The sequence below is a fragment of the Pteronotus mesoamericanus genome, unplaced genomic scaffold (assembly GCF_021234165.1).
Source record: "Pteronotus mesoamericanus isolate MK-2021 breed Mesoamerican mustached bat unplaced genomic scaffold, CSHL_Meso_final scaffold_476, whole genome shotgun sequence".
In the NCBI taxonomy this organism is placed as follows: Eukaryota; Metazoa; Chordata; class Mammalia; order Chiroptera; family Mormoopidae; genus Pteronotus; species Pteronotus mesoamericanus.
Genome location: NW_026555318.1, coordinates 122,141 through 134,995, shown reverse-complemented (window position 1 = coordinate 134,995; position 12,855 = coordinate 122,141). Strand labels below are relative to the sequence as shown.

Here is a 12,855-nt window from a genome sequence, read left to right as displayed (position 1 = left end):
TTTATTTCATGAAAGGAAACTTGACTTGGGCAGGGAAGGGGAGGCTGGATGGAGGCAGAACCCTCTTTCCACCGTGAGTGCTGGTCTTTCACCAGCTCACCTTCCCCTCTACTCTCAGAAGCAACATCCAGGAACCAGGGTTTGGCTTTTTATTGACACACAAACACAAAGGCAGCTTCGGTAACGGGGTGGGGTACACAAAAGCAGAAGTCGCACTTCACACCATGAAGGCCTCATTGAGACAATGAACAGGCTGAGCCCTCCCCACCACCTCCCATTGGCAATGGCTGGGGCACTAACCCTTCTTAAATTCCAGCTTAGAGAGCAGAGGGAGTGACACCCCTACCCCAGGAAGTCCCCACTTTGGTTCCAGCGGCCCAGGTCCTAACCCCTCCCCCTCCTTTTTCTCCCCTGCTCCATCTCCCCACCCATGTAAACAAAGTTTGGGGCTGAGTGTGACAAGGTGTCTCCCTGCTCTGAGAAGGCAGGGGGCAGGGAGCCTCCCACGACTGCATGGGCATGTGCTTTAATTTTTACTTTGGTCCCAGAACAAGAAATAGCATTGCCTTCCAGAGCTCCGGCTGGTAAATGCCACACTTATCTGCAAGGCTGAGAAAACTTCCCCACCTCCTCCTCAACTACTGACAGAGAAATGGCAGCCTCAGAGAGAGACAGGACTTGGCACAGAACCCAGAAGGCTAGGGGCGGCCCCGCTCCCCGTTCCCACCCCCGACCCTGGCACACACACAGATTTTTGGCAGTGTTGTGGGGCTGGGGAGCAGCAAAGCCCCAGCTCCACCAGAACAAGGAAGGCACTGGGGAGTGCAGGGGTGGAGAGGGAGGTGCGAGACAGGGACCCCCCACACATACACAAGCACAGGTTTTCCATTGCTAAGGCACTGAGAACAAATCCAGAGAACTCAGTGAAGGCAGGGGGCTCTGCGTCCCTCCCACAAAGTCTTGACCTGGGGGAGCAGGTAAGGTTCCTGCCCTTGTTGTAAGAGGCAACCTTGGTTAAGAGTGGCAGAAAACCAGGAGATGGAAGAAGCCCAATTGTGCTTAAGAAGTTGGGGACAAGAGGACGAGGCCACGCAATGAGGCAAGGGGGTTCACAGATGGGTGCTAGTCGGCCTGGGATTCAAGGGGCACTAGGGCAAAACAGGGACATGCTGGACTCACAGAGATTGGCCCCATATCCTGAGCTGACATTTCAATTCTTTGGGGAGGCAGTGGGGCAGGGGCAGGAGGGGAGATGAGGCAGAGGCGGAAGCACGCAGAACAGAACGGGGAGGGACTGGCTAGCCTTGGCACAAAAGCAGCGCAGCAGGCCCAGGGAAAGGGTGGGGGCAGGAAGCAGCCGGTCTCCCTCTGACCCTCCCTGTCCCCTTGGCAGGGCCCAGACATCCAAGTGGTCACTTCCCACCCTCTTCAGAGGGCAGGAAGGAGGGAGGGGGCAGCCCTGGCTACAGGGAAAGAATGGGGCAGGGGGAGGAGGTCATCACCATGGAGACCTTGGGGGGAGAGAGAGCAGAGCATTATGACAGAGGACGAAATTTGGAGGGTCTGGCAGTCCACATAAATGGCTTCCCAGCTTCTCTCTTCCCGGGTCCCAGGGGTCTCCCAGCCCCGCCCTAGTTCTCCTCCTCTGACTTAGGTACCAGGACAATTTTGCCCACATTCTTCTTCTCCTGCATCTGCCTCATGGCATCCGCCACCTGAAGAAGAAGACAAGACTCTGCTCCCATTGCTACCCAGCCCCTCCAGGCAGGCAGCCTAAAGGAGGAGGCTCTCCTCCTCCCAGGAGCCCTGCCACCGCGACCCCAGCCTTCCGGAGCCCCGCCCAGGCCCTCTCAGCACGGCCAGCGCACTCACCTTTTCGAAGGGCCACACGGAGTCAATGTGGGGTTTGATGTGGCCCTGCTTGTACAGAGCCAGGAGGCGGGCCACCACAGGGCTGACCAGCTCCACCTCGTTGTCCAGGTAGCCCAGGTGGAAGCCACACACAGCCCGGTTGGCCGGCAGCAGCTGCAGAGCTGTCACACTGAACTGGTTCCACCACGTGCGTGCCAGGGCCATCAGGTTCCGCTTGGGGCCTGTCAGCAGGCTGGCCATGCCTGAGAAACAAGGAGACACAGCCTGTGAATCCAGGTGCCAGGCACATCCCTGCGTGTCTGGATCCACGTTCATCTGCCCCCGAGGGGCCCCTTACAACGATCCACACCAGTACCAGGGAATGACTGGATAATCCCTCACCTGCAGGCTCCCAGGTCCAAAAAGATGCCAGCTAACTCAAAAACGGCTCAGATCTTTATTTCTTTACTTTCATGTACGTGAAGTAGTTATTTTAAATTTTACTTTTCAATTACAGTGTACATTCAATATTGTTTTGTATTCGTTTCGGATGTATGAAACTAATTTTTTACCTGGAAATGCAGTTTGCCCAAGAAGCTCAGGAGGGTAGGACAGAGAAAGGCAGACTGGTTGATTTCACATCAAGAATAATCTCCAAACCGGAGCCCAGAAACAACACAGAATTGACTGACTTGCAGGAAAGGTTGTGAAAGAAAATGACCGCAGCCATGCCCAGGAGGCAGCAGTCTGAATGCGACAGCCAGGCCGCCCCCTTTCATTCGAAAGCCCTGTGCCCCTGCATCCCGCCCTGCCTCCCCTAACTCTCCCCTCCATCCCTGCGCACTGACTCACCATAGGTGATCAGTTTGCCCATGGGTTTGAGGAGGTTGTAGCCCTTGGCCGTATCTGACCCACCCAGAGGGTCCATGACGATGTCCACACCTGCCACAGAATAAGGGGGCCCAGGAATAGCATTAGAATCCATCAATCCGGAAGCCCCCTTTCTGTCCCACGCCATCCCTGCCCTGACCCCACCTTTGGGGGAGACCTTCTTGATCTCATCCACGTAGTTGGTTGTGTGGTAGTCAATGGGGTATGTGACCCCATTCTCCTTCAGCACTTCGTGCTTGCTGGCAGAGGCTGTTCCAAACACTGTCACATTCTCCACCGTCCGGCACAGCTGCAAGGCAGCTATACCCACACCCCCTGCAACAAGACACTTTCATAAGGAGGGGATATAGAGTCACCCAGCCACCACTCTCCATTCTTGCCTCTCAAGAACCGAGCCCGTCACCCTCATTTTGCCTGGGTTCCTTTGGAGACCTTCTGCCCTCATCTTACATCAAATTTCTATGACTGAGAACTGGGGGAAGGGTGGCTGACTAGGAAGGGGTGCTGGAGCAAGGGCATGTTGCTATGGATAGCACACCAGGCTGGACCTGATGCCTGAATGTTGCCATGGCAACAATACTGCAGAGGCCTTGGCGCCATAGGCCAAGGCAGCCAGTGTTACCATGACAACAGTCCAGCCGTGCTGCAGAGAAGGGGCCTCGAAGGAAATCTGGGTGGGGTAAGGAGCAGGGATAAAGGGAAGGGCCTCTTACCTGCAGCCATGTGTACCAAGACACTGTGGCCAGGCTGCAGATTGCCAAAATCAAAGAGGATCATGTATGCTGTGATGTAATTGACCAGCAAGGCAGCAGCTTCCTCAAAGGTCATGGCCTCAGGCATCAGGAAGGTTTGGACCGAGGGAACAGTCACCTCCTCCTGCCACATGCCCGACCGGATCAACACCATCACCCGGTCCCCTACCTTGAAGAACGGAAGAAGAGCATGATTCAGTCACTCATTCATTCACCCATTGGCAGTCTATGACTTTCTGTTATGTACAAGGCCCTCTTCCGGGGAACGAAGTAGCAGCAGAAGCAGCAGCACTAGTTACACTAATAGTAGTAGTAATAATAATAATAATAATGTCATCAAAAACAATAACAATTTACCTTTATGAATGCTTACCAAGGTCCAGGCTCTACTGTAAGAGCTTCATATATAAACATTTAACTAATCCTTATACCAGCTCTTTCAGGTAGATACTATCCTTATCTCCATTTTATACATCTTAAGACTTCACTATTGTGTAAGGTCCCTGAGGTGAGAAGCATGAAGTACTGTTAAAGAGATCAAACTGTTTCTGTTAAAAAATAAAATAAAATAAAAAGGCTCCACTGTTTATTGATGATGTGACTTTGGGCAAATAAAAAATTACTTAACCTTTTGAACCCTGGTTTTCCTATCTGTAAAACAGGGCAGATATGAAGATTAAATGACAAAAAATCATTTAGTGATTTTTTTTTTTTTACCAAATGTGCGCCACATAGTAAGACACTTGGTAGTGTTAGCCAACAATAATGATAACAATAATGACAGGAACAGTAGCTAGGAGGGAGGCCACCAACCCAGTAACTGAAGGACGAGGGAGAATGTGGTCAGGGCCGTATCACAGCACAGGCAAAGGTCTCTGAGGAGTTAGGGTTGGGTGTGGTCACCTCAGGAGAAGTACTGGGGGCCCAAAGATACCTTCACTCAGAGGTGGGGACAGGGGTGATGGACAAGGAGAGCCACATAATCCCTCCCACCAGGGAAAGGTATTTTTCTCACTCTTGGCCACCCGCAGGAGAGCCTCCTTTCAGGAAGGAAAGGGAGCAAAGGAAACAGAAGCCTTGTCTGGGCATTCTCAGGGGAAAGGAAGGCGTCTTTTCACTCTCTGAAGAGCGTGGAGAGGGAGGTGTGGGTGCATTTCTGGGACAACCAGGTCTGTCTCAGGCCCTGCCAAGAATGATGGGAATTCTGTATACTAATGAGACTTGGGATCCACAGGGAAGGAGGATGGGACTCCCACACACCCTTTTTCATGTCCTCAGGGCCCCACATTCCATTAATGAGGAGGACTGAGGGCCAGCTGGGATCTTTCCCTGTAAGCACTGATTTGAGGTGAAGTCTGGGGAATGGAAGCTTATTCCACCCCAGGACTCCAGACAAACTGATCCTGCGATCACTCTGGAGGACTGCGAAGAGCCCAGCGGTCAGTCTGGGTGGTAGCCAGTCTCAGATCTGGCCCAGAACTAGGCTCCCCACTTACCCAAACTAAATGCCCACCCTTCAGCCCATCACGGTGCAGGGTCAGCCCTGATATCAGGAGGCAGGGAGGGCTCTCCCCACAGAATTCAGCCTCTTACAATCAGATTCTTGCCCTGGACAGGATATCCTGTATTTACCAAGTGGAAAGTGTGGGGAGGGGAGATTAGGTGGGTGGCCTTCAGCGGTAGCACGAACTATGACTCCCCCCACTAAAAAAATAAAAAAATAAAAAATCCTCTTAGTACCTTCTCAAGAGTGGGATTATTTAGACGTCAGTGGAAAGGGTGGGGCCACAGCTGAATTCTTTAAAGAGGAGACGTCTGCTTGTACAATAAATCCTAGAATGCCAGCTCTCAGATCTAGGGCTGGCAGGTCTCGCAAGAGAAAGGTTACATCTGAGAGAAGACTCTCTTGCACGGGCCTGATTGGTAAATAAACCTCTAAACAAATGACGGGCAAAGGCTCACCCCGGGTCTCTCCAAAAGTTGGTCATTTGGAACTCCTCGGTGTCCGGGGTTGTGGCCAAGATTAATGGTAAACAAAAAGGAGAAAGAGACCGGCAGAGCTGGGCCAACCTGCTGCCGGGGCCACACCTCCCACCCCAGTCCAAATGGGCCCCGCCGGGGTTTCCGAGGGTCCTCCACAAGCGAGGCTGAGGCAGGTTCTGCCGCCAGACCGTTCCCAAGAGCAGCCATGGGGGTCATGACTTGATGGCTGAGTCACCGGAGGTGGAGAGATTGCAATCACGGGAGACAGAGTCCAAAACCAAAAACCAGAGACCCAATCTCAACTCTGTCCTTCTACGTCACCCCTGCCACCACCAAGATCAAACTGGCAGCCTAGGGCGACCGGTGGTAGCAGTCTCCCTCTCTTCCACGATGGGACTGCCTCATTCTCCTGGCCCTGTCTGGGAGGGGCCGCCTCACACACCCACAGACCACGGGGCTGCATGTGACTAGGGCTCTGGCACAGCCACGTGCCCCCGCCCAGCTCCGACTACATAGCTCCTCCAGCTCCCTTGAGGGACGAGACATCAACAGTCACTTAGAGCCATAGACCACAATTACCCGGGGAGTGTTTGGTGGGTAGGGGTACAGGTGTGGTTTTATTAGGGATTGCGTGTGTGGGGATTGGGGCGGGTGCGGGGGGGGCGTTGTGGAAGGTCATTGCGCGCATGCGCGTGGGCGCCTTATTGTTCTCCCCCCCCCGCCCCCGGCCCCACGCACCCACCACTACCAAGGCCGCTTCTGGGCGGCGGCCAAAATTAAAAATGGTTGGGAAGGGGGCGATAACTCCGTCTCCATCCCCTAGCTCCAAATACAAATCCAGTTCTCCACCAGCCTCAGAACCCAGGCTCCTTTCTTACTACGCCTTCCATGCACGTCTACCCGGGTCCGTGCCAGCTTCCCCTGTCCTGCCACACCCCCGGCGCCCGCCCCTCCTGCCGCACTACCCAGGCCGGCGCAGCCCTGCTTTGCGCTGGCCCGCTCACCTTACGGTCGTTGACTCCCTCGCCCACCGCGATTACTACTCCTGAGCCCTCCATGCCCGGGGTAAAGGGCAGCGGCGGCAGCCGGTCGTACAGCCCCTGCCGAGCCATAAGGTCTGCGAAGTTGAGCCCACAGGCCCGGACGCGCAGCGTCAGCTGGCCGGGTCCCGGGGCCGGGGGCGCGGCCGGCCGGCTTTGCAGCTTCACCTTGTCGTAGCTGCCGAAGCCCGTCAGCACCAGGTATCGCACCGGCGGCTGCGAGGGGGCGGCGGCCCCCTCGGAGGCCGTGGGTGGCTGGGCGTCGCCAGCTGCTTCGGCATTCGGGGGCTGAGAAGTGGCGTTTTCCGTGGCCCTTGCCTCGGCCGTCGCCACAACGGTGGCCACCTCGGCTACCTCTCTCTCCGCGGACATGGCTGAGTCTCCCGACGTGCGCGCACAGCTGGACGAAGGGTTCAAAACTGGGGAGGGCGGGGCGCGCGTCAGGAGGAGCCGCAGCTGCGGACCGGGAGCTGTAGGGGCGGGGTGCCGGCCCGGGGGCGGGGCCTCGCGCGCCTCCTTAAAGGGCCAGGGGCAGTGTACGGGTGCTGCGGACGCGTGAAAAGTGGAGATGAGGGTTGTCTGTGGACAGACACATGGGAGGGCATTCTTGGGTCATATAGATCACGACTTAATTCACTTACTTATTCATAATAAACCTTATGCAAGTTAAAAATATATGTTAAGGGGCAGTCTGAAAGACGACCCCAAAACCTGAGCCGACATCAGAGTTGGGGAGCCAGCTACTTGTAGACCAGAACCCAACCAAATTGTTCCCCAGGCTCTGACTGCCCATTTATGACCTATTTCGTGTGGTCTAGCACTAGCAAACTTGGAGCAGAGAGATGGAGTCATTAACACTTTCCATTTGATTTTGTTTGTTAAAGCACAGTGCCTCAATTTTCTCTTGTGTAAAATGGTGAAAATGTTGCTTGTTAAAGGGTAAAGATAAAATTAAATCGAGTACCCTCGATTAGGCTTTTAAAAGGTAAAAGATGTCATATAAAGGCAAAGAAGTGGCTCGATTATTGTTAGATTCCGGATCAAGCCTGAAATGACTTTAGAGCTTGTCTCTGGCTCCAGCGGGCTGTGACTCTGGGCAATTTGATCTGCCTCTTCCTCACTCCCCAACTCCGTCTTCCCGTAGTATCCACCAGAGGACATAGCTCCCCCAAAACTTTTCACCCTGCTTTTAGCTGGAGAAACTCATTCTTGCCTCCCCGCTAGTCCAGGCCGGTGTTATGTGGAGATAGCCCCAGACTAGGCCATCCGTTGCCATAGGGACGGAAAGCCCTGACGTCACCGCTTTCCTGGTGGGTGTGTTCGAGTCCAGACCCTCTTAACTCCAAGAATCCCTGCTAGTACATCAGCAAGGAGGATGGAGATCGAACCCGAAAAGCTACCTCCTTCTCCTACAGTCTCGCGCCCCTTCCTGCTCAGGAAGACGATGGTTGCCCCCGCGTGTGTCTGCACTAGCACACCTGAGTGCTCGCTTAAGCAAGCAAAAGGCCCGAACTGCGGGCGCCTGCTACCCCTCAGAACCCTACCCCTCAGAACTTCACCCAAGCTCCGCTCGCCCCCGCCCCTGAGGAAGTCAAATCTGACACCTGGCCCGGCTCGGCCATCTCAAACCGGCAGGGGCCCCTTGGATCTCAGCAACGCGCTGAAACCCAGCTCTCGGGCCTTGGTTTCCCCGGGTTCCCCCTCCCCCCGGCTCCCCTGAGCCCCGCCTCCCGGCTGCGCGGGCGGGAGGCGGGGCCAGGGGCGCGGCCGCGGGGCTGGGGGCGGGGCAGAAGGGGTGTCGCGGCCCCCGGTGGGGGCTCGGCGCGGGCCCGCGAGATGCCGGTGTCGGCGGCCCGAGTGGCTGCAGCTGCAGCGGCTGGGGAGGCAGCAGTGGGACCCAGGAGGGGGGCTGCGCGGCGGACCGGCGTGTAGCCGGGACCATGGAGGGCCAGAGCGGCCGCTGCAAGATCGTGGTGGTAGGGGACGCGGAGTGCGGCAAGACGGCGCTGCTGCAGGTGTTCGCCAAGGACGCCTACCCCGGGGTGAGGGACCGGCTCCTTGGGAGAGGGGAGTTGAGGCCGCGGGGTTGCCTGACTGAGGCCTGCGGGACGGACAGAAATGGGCGCTGGGGTCTGCAGGGACGAGAGACAGGCTCAGAGGACGGTGGGGTGGTGTTGGGGGCTCTGGAAGGACTGCAGAGGATTGGGGTGGGAGGAAGTCAGGATCAGGGTGAGATAAATGGGGTTTGGGGGGAAACAGAAGATCCCAGAGCGGGCGCTAGGAGGATTTCGGGGTTCCTGGGCATCGGAGAGGGGAAGAACTAGAGGCTGAAGGGGCTGGGAGGAGGTCTGGGAGCCTAACAGAGATTCCCTGAGGCAGCCGCTCCCGGGATCTCCCCTTTGCCCAACAGCAAACCAACTTGTGTCCAGGGACTGGGCTGGACGGGGTGTGGGAGTAAGGAGGGCATTGGTCTGGGGAGAGGACTGGAGGATCTCATCTTGACCCATCTGTGCCTGCAGAGTTATGTCCCCACCGTGTTTGAGAACTACACTGCGAGCTTTGAGATAGACAAGCGCCGCATTGAGCTCAACATGTGGGACACTTCAGGTAACCAACTCTCTGGGGTCACCCTGGCTTCCAAGGCCCCCACTCTGACCTCTCCTTGGGCTAGACCTTTAGGCTTAAGTCACTTTAGCCCATACATCTAATTCTAGGAGGAAGGAAAATCCACTTTCTGCTTAGAGCTAGGGAAACTGAGGCAGAGCTTGCTTACATGCATAGAGACCATGTCCTGAAGGATAAAGGCCAGTATGCAATCCCCTCTGCTGGATTCTGCCTACCTGGGAAAGTTGAAAAGGAATTTTTTTTTTAAATTTGGGTACATGTTTTTTAGGAAATTGCTGGGCTTAGGAAAGATATTTAGAATGTCTCTGGGTGTGGGAACTACTTCTCTAGACTGAACTATAGAAATTTGAGATCACATCCCAAGAGGATGGGAGGGAGAGCTCTCTCCCTTGACCGAAAAGGAGGAGGGTTTTTATTTTTACTCTAGTCCCCTGGAGGTCATTAGAAGATGTCTGTCAAAGCCCAGAAAGCACACACGAAATTTTGCGAGAATGTCGAGAGATTTCATGAGTTCCTCAGATGCAGAAAAGATTGAATGATTACTTTTAGAGAAACCCCTAGGGAAGTGGAGAGCTGTGTTCTGCCATCTAACCTCTCTTCTGCCTGCCCCTGCCTTGGAGAAATACAGACTCCTTGATGGGTATTAATAACTGCTCTTTTCCATTCTCTGCCCCTAGCATCCCTTGGCCAAGATTGCTAAGGTCTCCCATTCCCTCCCAGGCCTTCCACTCACTCAGGACCCTCATCTGCCCCCTCCCCCGTCTTCTCTCAGGTTCCTCTTACTATGATAACGTCCGGCCCCTGGCCTATCCTGATTCAGACGCTGTGCTCATCTGCTTCGACATCAGCCGGCCAGAAACACTGGACAGTGTCCTCAAGAAGGTGGGAGCCTGGGGATGCAAGGAAGCTAGGCTGAGGGGGACAAGAAAACTATGGCACAACATGAGCCATCAGCTGGGGAGTAGGTGAAGCTCTCAGACTCCTGACCGCCCTTCCCTGGAAATCAGTGCTCAGAGCTGGGTAGGGCATCTGGGGGTGCTGGGGGAGAGGAGGGAGAGGTAAGCAAGAGATTTCTTAGCCACCCTCCCCATCTTCTTGGGCATGGGAGCCCCGCATGGACAGGATGAGAATGCTGCTCCTGGAGCTCAGGAGAGCCCTGTGGTCTCCTCTCCAGGCACCTGTTTCCATGAGAAAAGCCCATGGTGAAAGGACAGAAGTCCGCTAAGGCAGCCCCAGTTCCCAGGTGGGGGCGGGGAGGGCCGACTCTGTCTGTTCCCAGAAACAAATTTGGGAAAGAGGGTGGAAATGGCAAAGCTCCAGGCTGGCAGGCACTTCATGGCCCATGAACTGGAAGCCGGGTACAGACCCTACAGCCCTACCCGGGCCCTCTTTTCCTGCTCCTTCTCTCACCGCCCCCCCCCCCCTCGCTTTCAGCCCAAGCCCACCGTTCCCACCTCTCACTCAGGACAGCCCGCAGGGGTGTTGGTGTTTGCATGCTGTGAGGAAGGGTGGCCTCCTGGTGTGGAGGATGGTTCACCCTGTGCCTCCTTCTACCCCTCCATAACTCTTACTTTCTTTCCCCAAATAGTGGCAAGGGGAGACTCAGGAGTTTTGCCCCAATGCCAAGGTTGTGCTGGTTGGCTGTAAACTGGACATGCGGACCGACCTCACCACACTGAGGGAGCTGTCCAAGCAGAGGCTTATTCCTGTTACACACGAGCAGGTGGGACCCTTGACCTTTGGCCTCATCCCAGCCTACATCTCCCACTTTGGACTCTGATTTGAAAACACCCTATTTTGTTCATCCCTTGTCTTGGCCTCTGACCTCTGACCTTACCCCTTGACAACCCCCACACACACACCTTGCTGAGCTGCAGGCTAGTCCTCATAACTTTCTTCATGCACTCCACCCTTCCAGGGCACTGTGCTGGCCAAGCAGGTGGGGGCCGTGTCCTATGTGGAGTGCTCGTCCCGGTCCTCTGAGCGCAGCGTGAGGGATGTCTTCCACGTGGCCACAGTGGCCTCCCTTGGCCGTGGTCATAGGCAACTGCGTCGTACTGACTCACGCCGGGGACTACAGCGATCTGCCCAGCTGGCAGGACGGCCAGACCGGGGGAACGGGAACGAAGGCGAGATACACAAGGATCGAGCCAAGAGTTGCAACCTCATGTGAAGAGCAAGGGAAGGACAGAGTGTCAGGAGGGGAGGCGAAGGGCACAGTTGTTCCCCTGCCTGCACCCTGACTTCCTGACCTCCTGACTCTGGCTGGGACTTCAGGGCAGGCTGAGTGAGCACTTCCCCCAGGCAAGGGACCCCACCATCCCCCACATCATCATCCCCCTCCTCTCCACAGGAAGTTGAGGGAGCTAGCAGGGCCAGCATCTGGGCCAGGAGCTGGGATGGGGCAGGGGGAGCTGGCATCAAGTGGGGATCTTGGTTGAGCCTCAGTATATGAAGGGTGCCTTCCTACCCCACCCCCAGACCCCGTAACCTGGTCCTGGCTTTCATCCCTAAGAAAAGTGTCCATTCCATGACTTTCTATTTCATTTCCTCTCTCTTCTACAGCTGCTCTCACTCCTCCTAACCTCCAGGCAACATGCACTAAATTAAAAAGCAAATTGAGAAGCCCCTCCTCCCATTTACCCACCAGTCCTAGCTCCTTCCTCTCTTCCCCCAACAGTCCCCAAATAAAGCCCATGTCCATGGAAAACGGCTGTGGCTTTAGTTTTGTTGCTTAAAAAAACAAACAAAACAAAACAAAACAAAAAACAGTCTACCAATCTCTAGCAGCAGGAGGGAAAGTTAGACTTCAGGAAGAACTGGCTCACGGAGAAGCAGTAGAGGAAGTCACGGGTTGGATCAGCAATGTCCTAGGAGCTGGAGGTGGGGAAGTGAGATATTTTGGGAATATTCATCTCAGTTAATGACCCAGACAATTCTAAAGCCATTAGGGGGGTTCTGAAGTAGACTGATGTGCAATTCATTAGTCAGCCCAGCTGGGGCTCCCTGCTAGTGTGGGAGGGGTCCTGCTGAAGTGGTCCAGGCCCCTAGCTCACCATTTCCGTACACCCCCATCCTGGAATCTGCTAATGCCCTGGGAGTGGGGGTAGGGAGGGCACCAAAAGCCTCCCCATCACAGAAGCTGACCCTGGCCAGAGTGAAGTTTGCCAAGGGGACAGAGGTTTAATTCTGGGGTCTCCTCAGAGCGGGGATGGGGGGCAGGAGTTTTCACCCTCTTTCCATTCTGATTTCCTTAATGGTTTTGGAGAGAGCATCAGCTGAGTTTAGGGTCCCCCGCCCCCCCCCCCCCGCAACCTCCCAGAGAAGGAAAGCTGGTGGAGGGGCTGCTGGAGCGCTTGTTGCCAGGAAAGACAGTGCTGGTCTGTTTTCGCGGAGTCTGGTTTCACATTGTCCTGTATTCCCTCGCTGGCTCCAGTCCCACTGGCCTCTTTTCGGTGACATTCTCCCCCAGGAACCATCCCTGGCCCTCCCCTCCCCCAGCCCCAGACAGTTCTTCCAGACACTCTGGGAGAGAACACAGACCTTTCCCTCCCATCTTCTGGGCTCCCCCCGTAATCCACAGCCAATCCCTCCCTCATTCATTCAGCAACTATGTACTGAGCACCAACTGTGTGCCAGACACTGGCTTGGGAGACTGAAAGGACCAGTCTCTTTGACCTGGGGACCAGCCCATCAGGAAAAAGAGGTACCCC

At 55.4% G+C, this 12,855-nt stretch overlaps 2 protein-coding genes across 2 annotated transcripts; one reads left to right on the top strand and one right to left on the bottom strand.

Moving 5' to 3' along the window:
- Positions 1–25: 25 nt before the first annotated feature.
- On the bottom strand, positions 26–6,957 carry VAT1 (vesicle amine transport 1). The gene is made up of 6 exons (XM_054593890.1): positions 6,482–6,957; positions 3,456–3,663; positions 2,887–3,057; positions 2,704–2,793; positions 1,873–2,114; positions 26–1,715 (listed from the first exon to the last, which is right to left on the bottom strand). Exons 1-6 carry the CDS (start codon positions 6,887–6,889, stop codon positions 1,632–1,634), a joined length of 1,203 nt encoding a protein of 400 aa, XP_054449865.1. The 5' UTR covers positions 6,890–6,957; the 3' UTR covers positions 26–1,631.
- A 1,405-nt stretch (positions 6,958–8,362) lies between these two features.
- Positions 8,363–12,072, top strand: RND2 (Rho family GTPase 2). The gene is made up of 5 exons (XM_054593817.1): positions 8,363–8,559; positions 9,037–9,124; positions 9,915–10,024; positions 10,731–10,865; positions 11,061–12,072. Exons 1-5 carry the CDS (start codon positions 8,458–8,460, stop codon positions 11,313–11,315), a joined length of 690 nt encoding a protein of 229 aa, XP_054449792.1. The 5' UTR covers positions 8,363–8,457; the 3' UTR covers positions 11,316–12,072.
- The last annotated feature ends 783 nt before the right edge of the window (positions 12,073–12,855 follow it).